Source organism: Solanum tuberosum, unplaced genomic scaffold, assembly GCF_000226075.1.
Source record: "Solanum tuberosum cultivar DM 1-3 516 R44 unplaced genomic scaffold, SolTub_3.0 scf00180, whole genome shotgun sequence".
Classification (NCBI taxonomy): domain Eukaryota; kingdom Viridiplantae; phylum Streptophyta; class Magnoliopsida; order Solanales; family Solanaceae; genus Solanum; species Solanum tuberosum.
The window spans coordinates 782,396-803,527 of NW_006239107.1; the positions used below are offsets into that span (position 1 = coordinate 782,396).

Sequence of the window (21,132 nt, forward strand, 5' to 3'; positions counted from 1 at the left end):
TAACTCAAAGGTCTTTCCATGGATATATTATTGGCCACCCAAATAATTCGTGTGCTAGGAGATATGACCCTTCAAAGTAGACCCTCGAAAAAGGCTTCACTTGGAAATTTCGGATTTTGATACGGTTGCTCTAAAATTTGGGTTAGACCCATTTCCCACTCAATTTGACCCCCCTAAACAAGAATATGAAGTCGGATTTTCGAAAAACGAAACGGATCTTTTTATATACAGCTAAACAAGTTTCCGGTAACTTTCGAAGCACATTTTTAAGAACTTTTTGGGTCAAATTCAAATATAATCATTTCATTAAGTTCTCGACTCTAAACTCACATGTGAGGCTCTAGTTTCACTCTATCATTTTCCGAGTAGTTACAAATACCTGTTGCATTTGATGGAGTTGGTTACAGGTCATGGAGACGAGGAATGTTGCGTGCTTTGTCCGTTAAGAATAAGATGGGTTTCGTCAATGGCAAGTGTAAAAAAACCAGCTCAAGATGACCCTCGAGTAAACCAATGGGAGAGATGTGATGACATGGTCACCTCATGGATTTTGCATTCACTTTCGAAAGACATTGCTGATAGCTTACAGTACGTAAACAATGCTGCTGAACTTTGGCAAGAGCTGGAGGATAGATATGATCAAACTAATGGTGCGAAACTATATCAACTCCAAAAGGAAATTAGTGATTTGGTTCAGGGATCCATGGATGTTACTACCTACTACACTAAGATGAAAAGGCTATGGGAGGAACTTGGAACTTTAGACATCAGCAATCAATGCAATTGTGTGTGTGTTTGTGGTGCCAAAACAACGATACACAAGGCTGGACAGGATAGGAGATTGATACAATTTCTAATGGGGCTAAACGAGGTGTACACTGTTGTGAGGGGTAGCATCCTAATGATGAACCCTCTTCCAACTATTGCTCAAGGATTTTCGATCCTAATTCAAGAGGAAAAACAACGAGAGGTAAAGCCACGTTCTCATTTGACTATGGAGGGCACATTACTGAATGCTCATGGAGGAAATCAGTTCAGAACAAACTACAACACTCAATACAACAGCAACACAGGGAATAGGTATAGTCAACAATCTGGCAATTTCCAGCAGAAAGGTAGTTCTTCAAGCCTTCGATTGTTTTGTGACTACTGCAAAAAGCCAGGACACATAAAGGACAAGTGTTATAGGTTACATGGGTTTCCACCGAACTTCAAGTTCACAAAAGGGAAGAATGCAGCCACTGCCGCTGCTGTACATGGAGAATCAGGTGAATCGTTTACAGGACATCATGAGGATACTAACAGTCAAGGAGGAGGCAGTAACACTCTTCAACATTTGACCAAGGATCAACAGAGCAAACTAATGCATCTTTTGGAAAGCTTTCAGGGAGGATCAACATGTGAAGCTTTGAACAACATCAACATTACCAGTGGAGCTGCAAACTTTGCAGGTATTCTTGCTTGTTCTACTTATAGTGAAATCATGGCAGACCTTTCATCTAAATGTTATCACTCACCTGCTGACCTCTGGATTTTAGACTCAGGAGCATCTAATCACATGTCATATAACAAAAATCTTCTCACCAACATTAGAACACTACCTTATCCTTTTCTCGTCACTTTACCAAATGGATACAAGGTAAAAATAACAGAAGTAGGTGATGCAGTCCTCAGTTCAAAGCTAACTTTACATAGAGTGCTATTTGCCCCTAGTTTTAAGTTCAATCTTATTTCAATTCACTCTCTAACTGCGCAGTCTATCAGGTCCAATATTAACTTCTCTGCCTTGTCATGCATCTTGCAGGCCCCTTCAATGAAGAGGCCTATGGAGATTGGTAGAGCAAGAAATGGACTATATTTTCTCTGCACAAAGTGCCAGTTTCCTCAAACTTCCCATTTTTCATCTGCTGTTTCTGTTTCCATTCCTGTAAACAGACCTGCTAATGTGTGTGATACTTGTAGTTCTGCTGTTTTGTGTGATATTTCTTCTTCTACCTCTTTTTCCCCATCTGTAAATGTTCACATCTCAGATAATAAAGCAGGTTGCTCTTTTTCTAATTCACTTTCTCTTAACTGCTCGTCTCATGGAGATTGTGTAGACTCTTTGTGGCATAACAGGTTGGGACATGTTCCTTTTGTGAAAATGAAGGGGATATCCTCTATACCAACCCATTTTTCATCCAAACAACCTTTCTTATGTGACATATGCCCCATGGCTAGACAAACCAGACTCCCATTTCCACAGAAGTCCATTTCCCCTTCTTCCACCAAACCCTTTGACCTTATACACATAGATATTTGGGGACCATATCATGTACCCACATACAACAATTACAAATACTTTCTGACAATGGTAGATGACCATTCCAGGTCTACTTGGACACATCTGATGAGTTGTAAAAGCAATACTCTTCAAATCTTGCAAGCTTTTGTTCCAAATGGTGCAGAACCAATATCAAACTTCCATTAAAATCTTAAGGTCAGATAATGGCTTGGAATTCACCAGTCATGAGGCCTTAGCTTTTTAACAATCCAAAGGATTTACATCAAAAATCATGCCCCTACACACCACAACAAAAATGGTGTGGTAGAGAGAAAACACAAATATTTGTTAGAGACAGTAAGAGCACTTTTATACCAGTCCAAACTGCCCATAAGATATTGGGGGGAGTGTCTCTTGACTGCCACTTATCTCATTAATAGACTACCTTCTACCGCCCTCAATAATAAATGCCCATTTGAACTTTTACACCAAAAACAACCTGACTACACTCATCTCAGAAGCTTTGGATGTTTGTGTTATCCCACTGTTCCCAAAACACACAAAGATAAGTTTGAGCCTAGAACCCATCCTCACATTTTCATAGGGTATCCTTTTGGTACAAAAGGATACAAGGTTCTTGACTTGGCCACTAAGAAGTTACATGTCTCCAGGGATGTTCAGTTTCATGAGACTATTTTTCCTTTTGCTTATTTGCCAAATCATTCTTCTTTTCCATCTGTACTGAAGCATGTGAACTCAAAGAGTCCTGTAAATAACACTCTTAATAATTGGGAGTTTTCAACTGAGAAAAATGCATCACCTCTTGCCTCTGTGGAACAAACCAGCACTTCACCCCATACTCCATGTAGCCCTGCAAATGACACTTTCAAGATTAAAGATCTAGGACAGCTGCATTACTTTCTTGGTTTTGAACTACTCTATAGAGAAGATGGTGTGCTGATTTCTCAAAGGAAGTTTACCACAGAACTATTAAAGGAATTTGAATGCCTGTCATACACTGCAGTGACTGCTCCTTTAGAGTGCAACCTCAAACTCCAAGCAGCTGAAGGCCCCCCTCTCACTGATCCTACTCATTATAGAAAATTAGTAGGGAAGCTCAATTTCCTTACTCATACTAGAATGGACATAGCCTACAGTGTCCAACATCTGAGCCAATTCATGCAGGCCCCTAGAGAACCTCATCTCAAAGCTGCAATACATGTCCTTAGATATCTTAAAAATGATCCCATTTTGGGGATATTCATTTCAAATGTTCCTGACTTCAATCTTAGGGCATATTGTAATTCAGATTGGGCAGCTTATCCAGATACAAGGAAATCAGTTAGTGGGTACATTGTCATGCTTGGGGATAGCCCAATTAGTTGGAAATCAAAGAAGCAAGCCACAGTCTCTCTTTCTTCTGCTGAGGCAGAATACAGATCCATTCGAATGGTAGTAGGGGAATTAATTTGGCTAAGGAGAGTTTTAACAGAGTTTAATGTCCCCTGTGACACTCCTACTCCTGTATACTGTGATAGCCAAGCAGCAGTCTACATAGCAAGGAACCCTGTTTTTCATGAACGGACAAAGCATATAGAAGTGGATTGCCATTTTGTAAGGAACAGTCTGCAAGATGGTTCTATAACACTGCATCATGTTTCCACTACTGAGCAACTAGCTGATGTATTCACCAAGTCTCTAACGGGAATTAAGCATGCAGCAATTTTGGGCAAGTTGGCAGTGGATTCCTCCCCTCCAACTTGAGGGGGGGTGTTGAGATTAATTAGTTTAACTTTTAGTTTAGTGAGTTAGCTTAGCAGTTAATTAAGTCACCTAGTTAGTTAGGATGGCAGTTCTGTTATTTCTTGATACTAGTTGGTTAATTAGTTGGAGTTTTAAACGTGTATATATACTAAACAAACACATGTATTTTTCTTCTTCTTAAAGTAATTCAATACAGAAAGAATATTCTTCTTCCAGATCCTTCCTCTCGAGGTTATCAATGGAAGCTCAACTTAGCTTAACAATGGAGTTTCATCACTGATTTTAACATTACTAATTCATGTTCATTGATTGAAAACTTGACTTTAAGAAAATACTAGATAGCAGTATAATGATAAACTTACCTAATTTCTTAAGGGACGTGAAATCTAAAATTGTTTCTTAAGAAGGTCAACCCCATGGCAATTCTTGAGTTGCATCTTAAAAGTCAACGAATTTCTAGGCCCACACACAAAGCCCAATGGGCCCAATATAATAAGCAAACCGCGTGCTCACTATTTGAGCACCTAAGAAGAAATGATTCTTTTTTGGAAAAATTACTGAAATACACATCTTATGTTTCCGTTCTATTTCTAAAAACCTTTAAAATCTCTTATTTCTCTCCTAATTCTAAATTATTTTATAATGTATCCGAGCTAGTTTATAATGTATCTAAGCTATTTTTTAATGTATCCGAGCTACATATTATGTATTTGGTTTATTTTATAATGTATGCAAGCTAGTTTTTAATGTATTCGAGCTACATATTATGTATCCGATTTGTTTTACTTTTTCAGGGATTAATTTAATTACAAACTAAATAGGGATATATTGTAATTTCATATTAAAACTATGTGATTCCTAAAATTTATACGTACTTTTTTGGAAAAATCACTTACGTGTACACTTTTTAAAAAATATTTACGATATTCGTCAACATTATTCTTTTAACCATATATAACAATTTGGCTGAATGACAGTATTGCTAAAAGTTGTGAATGACAGCACTTTTTGCTAAGTTTAAAGGAACAAAATTGTTTTAAGTAAGTATTGCTACAAGTTGACAAAAATGGTAATAAATTAAAAGTATACTTAAAAATGGTAATTATTAAATAAAAGACTTTCACTTATGTAATCTTTCCTACTTTTATTTTGGTACACTTGGAGCCCACCAATCCGAAACCCGATAAGATCTGTGAGATGGGCCTGGTCTACTCCAAATCAAGAAGAGATTTAACTGGGCCTAGTTTCAGTTCGGGCAGCTTCAATCTGTCCGACACGTGGCAGTGTGTGGGTCCATGTTTGAGCTATGTGATCTGGTGCAACGTGGACTACTGAACCACTTCCCGACAAATGATTAATGCGATGCCAATATGTCAAGGGTTGACAAATGTTAATAAGCATTAAATTACTTTTTGGGGTCGTTAGTAATAAGTCAAACCTCTGCCACCTTATTTATTCCACACAATTTCTCATTAAGAGGATCAATTTTGACATGGTCTCTACTGAGTTATATAGTTCTAGAAGATTATGTATACAATATACTTACATATGATACTGAAAAAGAAGATATAATCACAAATATTATGCAATTACAGCCAATTCTTTTGATGAAAAGGAGATCAACAATGTTTAACTCGTAAAGAATGATACACATTAATAACAAATTAGATTATAGTATAGTATTCTTGATCTCCTTTTCATAAAAAAAAATTATTGTGATTATTACGTAACATTTGTTACCAAGAAAAGTTACATAGCTCTACTAAAATCAAACAGACATGTAACATTTCCAAAATATTGTTGTGTTAATTAAACGATCGGAAAGTATTGTTGCTTCTATCATTAGCTCGATTTAATAATTTATGATTAGTACCACATTTTTCAATCACTCTCCTGATCCTGGGCGTAGCTGAGTCCGGAACCTAAATAAGCCACAAAAAAATAAAAGTAACTAAAATAGGCTTAGTGGAAGAAAAAATTTCGTCTTATGTAATATTCCAAATATTTTTCGTTAGTTTCATAACGTGTATATTTTAATATATAACGGAACTATTTCTTACACTTTGTAAAGTGTAAGTTTTTCTTACATTTTGTAAGGTGGAAGTTTTTCTTACACTTTATAAAGTGGAAGAAAAAATTATGTTTTACAAAGAGGAATATTTTTCGCATTCTGCATTAAATTGTATCTCTTTATGAAGCTTTTGCAGTGTTTGTCATACAATTATATTGATTTGACTTATGGAAAAAATTATTACATCATGTATTTTTATTTTTTTATTCTGAAAACTCTTTCAAGCTCTATTTAAGGACGTTCAAACATAGCACCTTCAACATCTTTAGTCTTCTATTTTTCTTCATTTCAATCACAAAAAAAAAATGTAGTCTAAACCAAAAGTTGGAGTTTCAATTTATTGGGATGGCGAAATTATACATGACGGAAATACCATTTATTATAATTGTCTTTCGAAACACAATGCTAAATATTTAATTAATGTCCGATATCATAAATTTCTTTCATCAATTTATAAAAGAATGGGCATAAATAGTACTGATTATAATTTGATTATAGTCGGAAAATACCCTACTTCATTTTTGTCACAAGTACAAGTAAATTTTGGATAGTGGATTATCTATAGTGACGAATCGTTGATCGACTTTTTTAGGGTTTCAAATGACTACATAGATCAAATCAAGTTAACAGTACTTATGATACATAATGTAATAACTTTTTCCTTAAATAGAGCATGAAGGAGTTTTCAGAATAAAAAATAAAAATACATAATGTAATAATTTTTTCCATATGTCAAATCAATATAATTGTATGACAAACACTGCAAAAGCTTCACAAAGAGATACAATTTAATGCAAAACGAGAAAAATATTCCTCTTTGTAAAACATAATTTTTTCTTCCACTTTATAAAGTGTAAGAAAAACTTACACTTTACAAAGTGTAAGAAATAGTTCCGTTATATATTAAAATATACACATTATGAAACTAACGGAAAACATTTGGAATATTGCCTAAAACGGAATATTTTCTTCTACTAAGCCTATTTTAGTTACTTACTAGAATAGTGACTTATTTTGGTCACTTTTATCTTTTTGTGGCTTATTTAGGTTCTGGACTAGGCGTAGCTACCCTATAGTGAGGGTGTCCAATTGGACACTCGTCGGAATGTAATACTATATATATTAGTAAAATGATACACGAAGTGATCAAATAACAAATTTTGGACATCCTTAACAGAACAAGGTGTTGTAACCCCGTGCTTTTAGATGTCTTAAAAGAGCCCTAAGTGCTCATGTGTTTGAATCTTACTAGTAACAATTTTTTCCCTCTTTTTTGGACACCCTTCGTGAAATTTCTAGCTCCACCACTGTTCTCGATTATATGTGATTCATTAAATCCGACGGTAGCACCTACCTACATACTGTTTGGAAGAGATTTCATTTTGGGTACACAAAAAATGTTTGTTACATCATTTTCGTATCTTTGTCAATCTCAAGGATTTTCTTAAAATTTTATCACAAGTTACATCTCATATAACTATTATAGTATTAATTAGGCTGCTATCAAGACAAATAATCTTAAATTTGGTTGTGGCTGTGCTTTTGAGGATTATTGCAAATTGTAACGGTGCTGTTTTTCATTCATTAGCATGGATATATGGACATATATGTCAACCTCGGACGTCGCCCCTCCCTCTATAATGTACCCCATTTCAGTTGTACTTCTCAAGCATAAATTTTCACACTATTGAAAACTCAAAAGCCAATTACACGCGGGGCAGAGCTAGGTGGGGTTCATGGGTTCGGACGAATCAGTAGTTTTTCCGTAGATCCTATATTTGTACTAGAAAATTAAGTAATAACTTGTGAACCCCTAACAAATCTGTTTGACAACTCAATGGTAAGGAAGAGGAAGGAAATTTAGAACCCCCAAACTCCTAATATCAGCTCCGCGTCTGAATTTACACGTAATTATTGTTGAAAAGTTATTGCTCACGTGAATACTCCCCCTGTCCCTAATTACTTGTCAACTTTTGAATTGTCACACCTATTAAGAAAATAATGATTGACATAGTAAATTTATCATTTTATCCCTACTAATTATGAAGTGGATGAATTAAAAACTTAAGATTTTCAAGAAATTCTATCTTTTTCAAAGTAATTAATTGAGGGTATAATACGTAAAAAAAAATTGTCCTTTCTTGATTTGTCAAAATGGACAAGTAATTAGGGACAACTAAAAAAAAGAAAAGTGGACGAGTAATCAGAGACGGAGGGAGTAATAAACAACACATACAAACATGCTAGAATATAGAAGTTGTGGTAGATCACATAGTCTCTAGTACTCTAGAAAGCTATACATGCAACAATGAACGTACTTTGCTCACGAATTTGATTGAAGTTGAAGAGTCTTAAAGATTATTCTTGAAAATGAAAAGAATTCAGTTTGCAAAACCTATTCATATTTAGCTTCAAAAATGATGTTGTTTGTAATAAATTAAAAGTGATAGAAAATAAACTACAATCACAAGAAACATGATTATATTGATAAACAGTATGGGTATATAATTCTGTTCCTCCCTTGATTCTTCTCTCATGATAAGATATCTCCATGATTCGCGAGCCGTTAGTAGAATATTTCTCAAACTAAGATAATTTAAGTTTGATCTCTTTATGAATATTCCATAAATAATGTCTACGGATGTATACAAGTCTAATTCAGACTTATTTGAACATTATTCTTTCGATTTATCCTATTTTATTGTTATTATTCCATTATTTAACGTAACAAGGAACATAAATTGACCAAATGAAGCAAATCGCCAGTCTAATATCATTTAGATGAACAAATAATATTGGCCCAAACAACCAATTGGCTGGATTGGATTTCAGCCCAAAAGAGCAACTCTGGCCCAAATCTTTGTCAATCAGAACCGTCCAATATATTTCTTAGTAGCCGTCGGATCTAGGGTAAATTCCCGATTAGGGTTTTTAAGTTTGTTATCTCAAAATCTCCACTCCCTCTTCCGTCCGAGCCTCAACCTAGAGAGAGAGAGAGAGAGAGTGAAAGAGAGAGAGGTTCTAAAGATGGTGCAGAGACTCACTTACCGGAAGCGCCACAGCTATGCCACCAAATCCAATCAGCACCGCGTCGTCAAAACTCCTGGTACAAACAATCATATCTTTTCTGTAGTTTGATTGTGCCTATTCATTCAATTTTAAGTATAAATTAGTATTGCTATGATATGGATTGAATAGATCAGAATGAATGTAGACGATCGATAGAGATCTTAGCTAGTTTGGGATTGAGTCGTGGTTGATGTAATATGATTGATTGATTGAAATACAGGTGGGAAGTTGATTTATCAGACTACCAAGAAGAGGGCTAATGGTCCCAAGTGCCCTGTCACTGGAAAGAGGATTCAGGGGGTAATGCTCTCTTTCTTTGTTTGCATTTCGTGATTCAATTGCCTGAGCTGAATATTTGATATTTAGATCAAAACTTTGAATGTTTTCTGTTGCCAGTGCTGTGTTTTGCATTAATGTTTTGATACCCTTAGTAATAGAATTGCATTCTGCTGCATTTTGTTCACTACACGTTTTTTGTGCTGTCTCACATGATTATGTATTCTCAGCAGCAATCATTAGACCACCCTTTTCCTTAATAGAGCTTCATTTTACAATTTGTGTCAGGAATTATTGTTGTTTCTGATGTATCATGTATTCAATTGGATTTTGTTGTCTGAAATCTCAGTTGTGTATATATTGAATCCCTTTTGTTAGAATAGATTTTGGTTGTTAGTTATAATCAATATGTTATTTTTCATTTTTGAGAGTCGTTTGATTTCTTTAGACAGTTTTCAACTTAGATTGAAGCTTAACCATTTCTTCTGTAGTAGTATGAGCATGAATGTTCAATCTAGGTGTGACATTTCATTTTTTCCACTATTAAGATAGTGTAGGCTTTAGTTGCTCAATTCTATTGTTCTTGTGCCCCTAAATGAGGTAGCTCTTAGCTCCTTCAAATTGTGCCACCAGATTTGGTAGAAATATGGTGTCATCATGTAATTTTAATATGCTTGAAGGAATAACAATTGCTCTTCATTAATCCATAAATAAGATTGCTATTCTTTTTCTAGAATTAAAGGAGACGAGTGCTAGATCCATCAGCAGGGCTTTAATATTTAATATTTAATATTTATCACTTGCCTAGTGCCGACTTTGGCTTTTCTGCTGGCTTCTTTTCATAAATAGTTGCATGTGATGTTGGGTATTGCCTTAAACACGTCTCAGCATTGCCAATGGATCTAGTATCCGTTCTCCTTGTGTGTGTTTATTTAATATCTTATGTTGTGGTAGTTAATTATTCAAGCATTTGGAGCAATTTTTTAATCTTTAAGCTTTGCTGTTTTGCAGATTCCTCACCTGAGACCAGCTGAGTACAAGAGGTCCAGGTTGTCTAGGAACAGGAGGACTGTGAACCGTGCCTATGGTGGAGTATTGTCTGGAGGAGCAGTGAGGGAGAGGTTTGTTCTCTTAAATGCTTGTTGGCTTGTCCATGTCTGTTATATGTCTCCTTAATTTTCTTTTGTATTGAACTTCAATAATTGAGTAATGCTTGGTTTGCAGGATTGTCCGAGCTTTCTTGGTGGAAGAGCAAAAAATTGTTAAGAAGGTTTTGAAGATCCAAAAAGCCAAAGAAAAGTTGGCATCCAAGAGTTAAGCAGAGAGTTTAGAGGAACTTTCTTTTTATGTTTTGAAATTTTGACATTCAAGTGTTTACTAGTTTTGTGCTACAAATTGATCTTGTTGCTACAACAATTTAAGGCAGTTTTTTGCTCTAGTTGATTATATTTTGACTCCATTGCCATTCTATATAAGTTTGAGGTGTTTGTCTAGTCTTAATTTTACCTCATATATCACACACAGGATTCATCTAGCTAGATGAATGTAGTAAAATGTTTGTGGTTGGTTCTCAATCATTGATTGATGGAGGTGGAGGTGGAGGTCTGTCTCATGTTTGTTATTTTATTACACTCATGGAGTTCACTATATTCAAATACTGTTACCATTTAAAAAAGGATCACTATACACACATTGCTTGTAACAGAGATATAAGTGAATCTTAAATTTACAAAGTGCACTTTTAATCTTTATTCCAGCTCCTCCGATCTCACTTGCATTTCCTCATATGTTTTCTCTTGGGCTTCACTCTGCGTAAGAAATCATATGAGGAAGTGCAAGAGAGATAAGAGGTGCATATACTAATTTCAAGAGTGGCCATTCGGATTGGATATGAAAATTTTGGTTTGAACAAACTACAATCCGAATAAGCTCGCATAAGGTTGAATTTTTTAATTTCAGTTTTAGATTAATCGGTTTGGATATAAAGGATATAAGTATAGTAATTTGTACTGCATAAAGTATAAATACAAGAAAGAGCAAAGAATTTCCATGCCATATATAACAAATTATAACCAATAAGTGCAGGGAACTTCTGTTTTGTTATAAAAATTCAACCATGGGTGCTAGGTATAATTAATCTAATATTCCTATTCCAGGAGACTCGATTTTCTTTTATTTATTTATGTAATTTTTAACTATATAAATTTTACTTGAAAAATTTGAATTCATACAAACAAAAAATAAATAAACAATTGGATACTTTTACTCCAATAAATAATTTTTTACAGTATCAACTATCAAGTATCAGGTTAAACAAACATTCATAGAAAATAACGTGATATAACAAATTAATTGAAATACACTATACATAATGTAAAAAAAATAATTTAATTAGTTGAGACTTAATAGGAATCCCTAGTTCGCGGGAAATTTGGTTTGTTCTTGTTGTTTAAAGCGTAATAATCGATAGAGCAATTAGTAAACGGTCAATACCAACAACATTCACTCCTCATCGTTGAAATCGTCGGATTTGGTTTTGTTCAATTCTCCCAAACTGCATTGGAATCCGTGCTAAACACAACTAATTAGTGTAATTTGTTTCACTTTAGGTCTTAACCAAAACAAACAACACCCCATCATATCCATTCTTCACACAAACAATGATTTGATCTAATCGGAACTAACTGCAACATTGCTGCTTTTCTGATATCCAGTAAGATTTCTTTTTATGCATATATTTCATGTAAATTTGGATCACAGACCCTGTGTGAACACGAGATGCTTAGTGCATCAGACTGCCCTATATAAGTGTTAATTTTTGAACTTTGATGACCATGTACTGAGTGAATTACTAAATGCTTGTTGGTTCTTGTACGGGATTATGTTTTCGTAGTAGTTTTTCAAGATCAATTTGTGTATTATTAATTTTCAAAACCTTGAGTTATATGCTTTTGTTTGATGTGATTATTGTCTAAGAGTTAAGTAACACATCATTAATGATTTTTCCCTTTTTGAGTATAGTTCATTGAGAATCATTTTATATGCTTCAGTGTTGATTCCTATTAAGTAGTCTGAAATGTGAAGTTATAATTCCAGGTTGATCATGGCAACGAAAGGAAATCCAGGGGATAACAGAAGTAAAAGCTCTTTACCATCATTACTTATCGTAGCTGCACTTTGTTGCTTCTTCTATGTTCTTGGAGTGTGGCAAAGAAGTGGTTTTGGGAAGGGAGACAGCATAGCACTTGAGATAACAAAGAAGGCGGAGGACTGCGGTATTCTTCCTAATTTGGAGTATGAAACTCACCATGGGAATCAAAGCACCTCATTCGATGATCCCAAGCAAGATGTCAAGGAGATTGAACCATGTGGCGAGCAATACATTGATTATACACCATGTCATGATCAAATGCGAGCAATGACATTTCCTCGAGAAAATATGAACTATAGGGAGAGACATTGTCCTCCAGATGAAGAGAAGCTGCATTGTCTTATTCCAGCCCCAAAAGGATATGTGACTCCTTTTTCATGGCCAAAGAGTCGTGACTATGTACCTTTTGCGAATGCACCACATAAGAGCTTAACAGTTGAGAAGGCAGTGCAAAATTGGGTTCAATATGAAGGAAATGTATTTAGATTTCCAGGTGGTGGAACACAGTTCCCCAATGGGGCAGATGCATATATTGATCAACTTGCTTCTGTTATACCGATTGAAAATGGTACTGTACGAACTGCATTGGATACCGGATGTGGGGTGAGTCAAAGCTTTCTACAATATTCTCCATTGCTTTATCTGTCTAGTAGTTTTACTCCTTTTGAATGATAACCTTACTAGTTAGAGTTCATGACGGTGAATGGTACTTTCTACAATTTTGCATTAATTCCTTGGTTCTCCAAAGTGGTGTTTGATTGCATAGTAGTTTTAAATTTGAATGTTTGTGATATCATAGGTTGCAAGTTGGGGTGCATACCTTTTCAAGAAGAATGTTCTAACCATGTCCTTCGCACCCAGAGACTCGCATGAAGCTCAAGTTCAATTTGCTTTGGAAAGAGGTGTTCCAGCAGTTATTGGTGTACTTGGAACCATAAAATTGCCATATCCATCTAGAGCTTTTGATATGGCACATTGTTCACGTTGTTTGATTCCTTGGGGTGCAAATGGTAAGGATCTGTAGTTTTGGAGATTTTTGTCCACTTGCAACTGCTAGCTCATTATTCTCTTGCAATAGTTGTTGAAAAGCAGGATAACATAACTGGCTTACTGCTCCTTCCATCCTCTACTATTCTTTATAAAAATCATCACTAATCTTGACCGAAGTTGCCTTGTGCTCATGATATTCTCCTTATTAATCAATACACATTTTTAATTCTCATCTTGGTAATGTACCAAGTCGAATGAGCAAATTCAATGTGGAGTGTCTGCACTGGTATAGAGTTAGTACACAAATGCTGTTTCTGTTTGTTTCCTAACAAAATTCTACTTTCTTAACAGATGGATTGTACTTGACGGAGGTAGACCGAGTGCTCAGACCAGGGGGCTACTGGGTACTTTCAGGTCCTCCCATCAACTGGCGAGTTAACTATCAAGCGTGGCAACGCCCCAAAGAAGAACTGGAGGAGGAACAGAGAAAGATTGAAGAAATGGCTGAACTTCTCTGCTGGGAAAAGAAGCATGAGAAAGGTGAGATTGCCATATGGAGAAAAAGAGTAAACAATGAGTACTGCAGGGAACGTGATTCTCGTGTAACTCTATGTGAATCCTCGAATGCAGCAAATGTCTGGTAAATTCTTGCACCTAATAATCTGTTATCTAATCAAGATTTCCGAATTTCAAATAGCCATAGTGAAGGAGATTGTTTTCTTTCTTCCTTCTTCTTCAGTCAATGCATACATAAAGTTTCAAATACTTGCTTTGTAATTCTAGTTACTTCAATTCACAGGATATTTTGAGTTATGCAGCAATTTGATTACACACATTTATGTGAATGTTGCTTCTTGCTGCCATGTTCTGGTCTTATATTGACAAGCATGTTGAATACTACCTGGACTTGCTCTTTATGGTTTGAATGTTAAAAACAACAATGCCTCAGTCCCAAACAAGTTTCGGCTATGTGAATCCTCACTGGATCTTATTACTCCATTAAAACTCATCTTATGCCAATATTTATACATGCTCTGAATGTTCCATGCCAAACAATAATTTGATGTTCCCGTTTCAGTAACTGTGAAGAATTAATTAGTGAATACTGTTGAAACCACAAAGATATCCGGAGAATGATTGTTCTATGAACAACATAAAATTCTTTATAACATTGAATTGCATAACATTCATCCACCAACATTTTAAGGTTTATATGGTCTCTGTGAGTAATGATATTTGTTCATTTGAATAAGTTGATTGCCTTCATTACTTTATACTAAACCAGTATCCTGGGGCTTCAGGTATAAGAAGATGGAGGCATGCGTAACTCCGTATCCTGAGACAACTAATTCAGATGAAGTTGCTGGTGGGGGACTTAAGCCGTTTCCAGATAGACTTAATACTGTTCCTCCGAGAATAGCAAGTGGATCTGTCCCTGGATTATCTGTTGATTCATTTAAGGAGGACAACAAGTTATGGAAAAAACACGTGAATTCTTATAAGAGAGTTAATAAGATCCTCGACAGTGGGAGGTATAGAAATATAATGGATATGAATGCTGGCCTTGGAAGTTTTGCTGCAGCACTTGAATCACCCAAGTTATGGGTCATGAATGTTGTGCCAACTATAGCTGAGCAAGACACTCTTGGAGTTGTATATGAACGAGGCTTGATCGGCATATATCATGACTGGTAAACTTTCTGAAACTATCTTTTTCATTGGACTCTAGCATCACTCCTACCTATTCTTTTCTTCTCTTATTGATGATGGACTGTAGAAAATGAACATGTGAAAAGTCTGATAATTCATTCAGGTTGATAGCTGAATTGCATATGAAAGATCTTGCAAAGCTTAAAGTATTTAGTTCGATCAGTAACTTTTCAATGCAAAACTAGTTCGGTTTGGATGTATGAATCCTGTTCTTCGCTCTTTCATTCCAACACTGATAAATAATTTGGCCTTCATAACAAATTCGGGGCCCTCTAAAGCTGGATTTCAAGTAATATCAAATCATTTCTCCTACATTCGATTACATTGTTTCCCTCCAGTCAATTGTCACGCCATATAATGTTGGTAACCTAAGTTTTGAATTTTAATATAGAGATTTTATATCACATCTTGAATTTTGTGATTGCTAAAATTGCAACTTTATGCACTGACCCTTCTCTTCCCTCATATGATTTGAATTTACTATCTTTCTGATGATGAAGTTTCTTATTTTATCTTCTTTCCAACTTTCATTCAGGTGTGAAGCCTTCTCTACGTATCCTCGGACATATGACCTTATTCATGCAAATAGAGTTTTCAGCTTATACAAAGACAAGTAAGCTCTATATACTAATTCATACATATGAAATATCTATATAGAAGGGAGATGATTGTCATATATTTTTGTTCCCTCTTTGAATCTAAGTCAATATCCACTCGGTATTTCTCACTGCTATTAGTTTCAGCGATGATAACAATAAGGAACGCCTAACCAATATGTGCTCCAAGTTAGATCTTATTAAAGTTGCTAATTGTGCCATATGTCAATGCAGATGTAGTGCTGAAGACATTCTGCTTGAGATGGATAGGATTCTGCGACCAGAAGGTGCAGTCATATTGCGAGACCATGTAGATGTCCTCACCCAGGTGAAAAGAATCGCAACCGGTATGAGGTGGAACATAAAAATGGTGGATCATGAGGATGGTCCTCTGATCCCTGAAAAGGTGCTATTTGCTGTCAGAAAATATTGGGTTGTAGGTGATAACAACTCAACTGTCTGAGATTGAATAGCATCGTCTAGGCAGCATGTTGGTAGATAATCGTAGGGCAGTCAATGCTGCAGTATTTGGTTCACTGGCGCCAGAGATATTATTCTTTCACCACTGGAGCTCAGAACTGATGAATGAAGCAGAGAACTCTGATAAGTCTCATGGTAACCATTTTTCATTTTCCATTTTTGGCAGTTGCAGAGCAGAAATATGAGTAGGTTATCATGGCTAGTTTATTTTCGTATAGCGCTTTCTTCCTATCTTTGTTTATTATCATTTTAACACTATTGCAATTAATCTTTAGTTCATTCACAGTTGTACCATATCTTTACCAGCATTTCTTCTGTAATTCCAGCAGAGTAAATTGAGTTCTTATGGTAAAAGATCTAATCTCTTTTGATGTTATCGACTATTTTAAACTTTTTGTGCATTCATCTTTCGTTTATTGATGACAAGACTAGAAATGGACCAAATGCAATTTTAGGCTATGTTGCTCGGACTCTCCAAAAATGTTTGGTGTTGGATCCTCCAACAATACACTACTTTTGGAGGATCCTACATGCACCCGTCAACATTTTTGAAGAGTCCTGAACAACATAGATGTTAGAGATAACAGAACAATAAAACACATGAGATTTATTCAATTAAATCCTTACTGTGGCTGGCTAGAGGGAGAGCCTTGATGCAATGGTAAAGTTTACCATCGTGTGATCGGTAAGTCATGGGATCAAAGCTGTATTAACATTAGTGCAGAAAATTGTACAACTTATTGAGGGTTCAAAATCGATGCAGCTAGATCGGTAAAGGAATACAGATGCAAGCACCTGCTTCCATTTTTTGTTGCTGTACTTTGTAAGCCAAGTTGGCATATGTTTAACATAACAGCCAAAAGATAACACTCAGCTTGTAATCTTGATACAACCAAAGAGCAGCCAAATGATTGAATTACCTACATCATGGAAGTAGTTGTTAGTGTAATAAAATGGAATTTCAATGCATCAGAATTCATTATGATGTGAATGCTGGTGTCCTACTTTTGGGGCTCACTTAAATGAGTGGTGTAACTTTATTTTTGTTTTTCTGAGTTTTCTTTTGGAGCCACTTCTTTTTCTGCCGCCAATTCCTAGACCCCGTTAGCATTTATTACATATTTTACATGGATTTATATCCATATTTTCTTATTGATATGGAGGATCTTATCATTAGTCAAAAAACATCATAGTTACTGTAAAATCACTATTACATGTCATGTGAGAATTGGAAAGAAGTGACAAGACTGTCAAATATTATGCTTCTCAAAACATGTAGGATCCACCATCTTAAAGTTATACAAGTTACAACCTCATAGGTTCCAAGAAAGAGCCAATTATAAAGGGCTGCTTGTAAAGAAACCAACTGAAAAAAAGAAAGCTTCTCTCATCTATAGTTTTCAAAGTCTATAAACTCCTTCCTATTTTATAGGTTATGAGCTTTCTAATCTCTGTTGTCTTTCATCTCTTGTTTGTTGGTAAACTGTTTTTTTCTGAGTTTTGTTCTGTCCCTTCCTGTCTCACAGCTTGTCATATAACTCTTCCACACTTGAAAAGATATTAACCGATAAAGCTCCTCCCAGAAATCGTTGCTTCTGGATCAAACTCTCTTCAAAATTTTCATCAAACAACAGAAACCTGAAGCATTTTGTCTCCATGGAAGCCAATAATAATGTAACCAGCCTTCGCGTAGCATCATTTTCTTGCTACCTTAGCAACCCCGATGACCAGAGCTTTTTACATAAACTAGGAGGCTCTTATGAAGAGCCTTATCCTGCTGTTGTTTTACCACCTGAGAACCCCTTTTCTGTAAGAGCTACTAAGGCACCTACTAGTAAACCATCCTCAAATAACACTCGAGATAACCTTGCCAATCTTCGCGTTGAGTCTTTCTCTTCTTATCTCAAGACTGAAGAAGACAACTTCGCATTTAAGACCTCAGGTGTTGCTCCTGTTCAAGATCCTACTATTGCATTTGTTTTTCCTCAGCAAAAAGAAAGAACCAAGTTGAAAGACGGGGAACTAAGCATATTTGGAGCTGACAAGTATTTCAACAAGAAACTGGAATATGGAGCTGTCCCTACATCTGTGGTGAAGTATGGTGGGCAGACGAACAACGGGATGGTGGATCTGCCCCACCTGAAACCCAGTTCCCGGACAGGAACTCCAAGCATTTATTCAGAAGCAAGCAGTTTTAACAGTCAAAGTGCACTGATACAAAATCTTCCAAGAAATAGATATCAAACAAACCAGAAGAAGTCGACAGGAAGGAGATTTTTTGCCAGCTTTGGTTGCCCCGGACCTTGTTCAGGAAAAAAAGCAGTCCGTGTGGATCAAAGCTCGGAACCTGGACTTCCCCAGCCAGGATCAAAACATTCAACAGGTCATTTTGCACTAAGTTCTGGCACGGCTTCTGTGGACGAGAAGTTGAGAATAGTCAAAAAACACTTGGATGATCAAGATCAAACCATAGAAGAACAAAGAAAATCAATAGAAGTGTTTGGCTCCGGAAAAATGAGAAAAGGAGACATAGCAGTAAATTTAGAAAGGAAACTCTCCATGTTAACTTGGGATGCCATTCCTAAAGCCCAAAACCTCCCTAGTACAACCATCGGAAGCAGTACAGTTTGCGATGACATGGCTAGTGATGCTAGCTCTGATTTATTCGAAATTGAGAATATATCTAGCAGTGGATATGGACTCATGAATTCACAAACTAGCGATTACGTTCCTGGCTGCATGTCTCCAACAACTCAGTATGCACCAAGTGAGGCCAGTATCGAGTGGAGTGTTATCACAGACAGTGCTGCTGGTTACTCATCAGTTATCTCAGATTATGATTCAAAGAGAATTAGCATTAGTGGTAATGCAATTCCAAGAAATGCAGCAAGTACAAACACCAAAACCAATAACAATGCAGTCAGCAAAGAAGATCAAAAAACCCGTCCAGGCGGGCTTTTAGGTTGCAAGAGCCACAAAGCAGTAAGTGTGGTTGAAACTGTGTACAAGACTGGTGAGAATACAAAACATCACCAGCGCGGTTAATCGAGATGATTAGCCCCTAATTAATCAGTAATTTCTTGTTAAATAAGAGTGTTGAAATAAATTCAGTTTGAATTATAGGAGTTTGTACTTTGTAATATCTTAAGTAATGAATTTGTATTTTTCTTGTCTCTCTTGAGAATATATTAGTTTTATTATTTTAGCTAATTTGTCTTCCCCTTAACTGTTATGCACCTACTACTAATTATCTTGTTATCAAACAAAGCTTTATATCATGACTTATCTTTTTTTGCCAAGAAAAGACACAGCAACCTCAATACAAGAAAGTAAAGAAGTATTTCAGTGAGAGGCAACAAAGGCCCAGTTTAGAGAATATTTTTAAAAAAAAATTGTCACCTGAGGCCACCCTTGTCTAAAGAAAAAAGGTATCTTGGTTGTTTATGTTTTCCTTTTCTTGTGTGTTCACCTGATACTATAGTTGGTACATCCAATTTGATCATCTAATGCAACTAAAGCTACTTTTTTCTAGACAGGTTTGCCTTATTACGAGCAGTGGCGGAGCCACCTTTGTCCGAGGGGTGCCAAACTGGTGTCAATTGACAAATTACACGGTGTAGATAGGTATTAATAATTTGTTATTATGCATATTTACTAATGAAAAACCTGACTCCACCATTACGTACGAGTAGGTAAATCCAAATCTAATAGTTGGCATGCACCAATGTAGGGGTGGCAATTTCAGCCCATATTAATGAAATGAGTCCATTTTGTCCATATTTAATGACATGGATGAATTGGATCACTCATATTTTAATTGGTTAAATATAGGCTTCAAGTTATTTTAAGAGTCTCTACAAATATGGTCAAAATGGGTTAAATATGGGTATCCATATTGATCCATAATAGATCACTTAGTTTTCATTTCCACTCAAAATTCTTAATTGTGTTAAAAAATAAAATATTAATATTTTCTTTCAAATTTAATTGAAAGAACAGATTATTTTTTTTTGGTTTTTGGGGGGGTGCCCGGGGGAGGGGGTAATTTTTTTTTCTTTTGAAAAAACAGACCTTTTTTTTGTTTTTGGAAAACAAAAAAATTTTAGGGGTCGGTTGGTGGAAGGTGGGAGTGGTGGGGGGGTAATTTTTTTTTTTGAAAAACAGATTTTTTTAAATGGGTTAGAACCTATTTTACCCAAACCATATTTGACCAAATCCATATTTACCCATATTCTATTTGAGTGAATTATAATCCAAACTATTTTTGCTCAATCCAACCATTTGCCAACCCAACACCAATGTGAAAAGACTTCTTCCCTACCTAAACAAAATCTTACTTCAAACTGAGATACACCTCTGAATTTTTAATTGATGTCCCCAAACGATGTTTCTCTTTTTTTTTTCCTACTAGCAAACTTTTGATCTTTAGAGGTTTAAGACTTTGCAATTCTGTACTATACAATATATATACGTGACAAGTAGTAACTATTTAGTGAAATAGTCAAATTGCATCCAAGTTGATCTAATCACCACCGTTATCAAGTCATCTAAATATATAAATTTGTCCCTGAATTTTGTGTTTCAAAAAACATACAATCCCATTATGTTTCTAGCTAAATATTGGTCCTATAGTTGAATAAAAAGGACTGTCACAAACAATAACCATATTAGACAAAACAAGTACAAAAGATAAGCGTTGACACGTACCATGTTGAGACATTAAACTAAAAAGTTTAGAGTTTCAATTGTCCTATTTAAAAAC

At 35.6% G+C, this 21,132-nt stretch overlaps 2 protein-coding genes across 2 annotated transcripts; both read left to right on the forward strand.

Moving 5' to 3' along the window:
* The first annotated feature begins 9,054 nt into the window (after positions 1–9,054).
* LOC102586304 (60S ribosomal protein L34) lies at positions 9,055–10,913 on the forward strand. Its single transcript, XM_006354721.2, has 4 exons — positions 9,055–9,204; positions 9,388–9,467; positions 10,455–10,564; positions 10,668–10,913. Exons 1-4 carry the CDS (start codon positions 9,126–9,128, stop codon positions 10,759–10,761), a joined length of 363 nt encoding a protein of 120 aa, XP_006354783.1. The 5' UTR covers positions 9,055–9,125; the 3' UTR covers positions 10,762–10,913.
* Positions 10,914–12,546: 1,633 nt separating this feature from the next.
* LOC102586629 (probable methyltransferase PMT2) lies at positions 12,547–16,482 on the forward strand. Its single transcript, XM_006354722.2, has 6 exons — positions 12,547–13,197; positions 13,394–13,604; positions 13,936–14,224; positions 14,886–15,275; positions 15,830–15,907; positions 16,125–16,482. The coding sequence occupies exons 1-6, from the start codon at positions 12,547–12,549 to the stop codon at positions 16,351–16,353; spliced, it is 1,848 nt and encodes a 615-aa protein (XP_006354784.1). The 3' UTR covers positions 16,354–16,482.
* Positions 16,483–21,132: the final 4,650 nt, after the last annotated feature.

Bases quoted from the DNA above. Each gene is read 5' to 3' on its own strand.
- LOC102586304 (XM_006354721.2), top strand. From the start codon at position 9,126: ATGGTGCAGAGACTCACTTACCGGAAGCGCCACAGCTATGCCACCAAA. The intron at 9,205-9,387 runs GTACAAACAATC...ATTGAAATACAG, and splicing joins CCGCGTCGTCAAAACTCCTG to GTGGGAAGTTGATTTATCAG. The intron at 9,468-10,454 runs GTAATGCTCTCT...GCTGTTTTGCAG, and splicing joins CTGGAAAGAGGATTCAGGGG to ATTCCTCACCTGAGACCAGC.
- LOC102586629 (XM_006354722.2), top strand. From the start codon at position 12,547: ATGGCAACGAAAGGAAATCCAGGGGATAACAGAAGTAAAAGCTCTTTA. The intron at 14,225-14,885 runs GTAAATTCTTGC...CTGGGGCTTCAG, and splicing joins TCGAATGCAGCAAATGTCTG to GTATAAGAAGATGGAGGCAT. The intron at 15,276-15,829 runs GTAAACTTTCTG...ACTTTCATTCAG, and splicing joins ATCGGCATATATCATGACTG to GTGTGAAGCCTTCTCTACGT.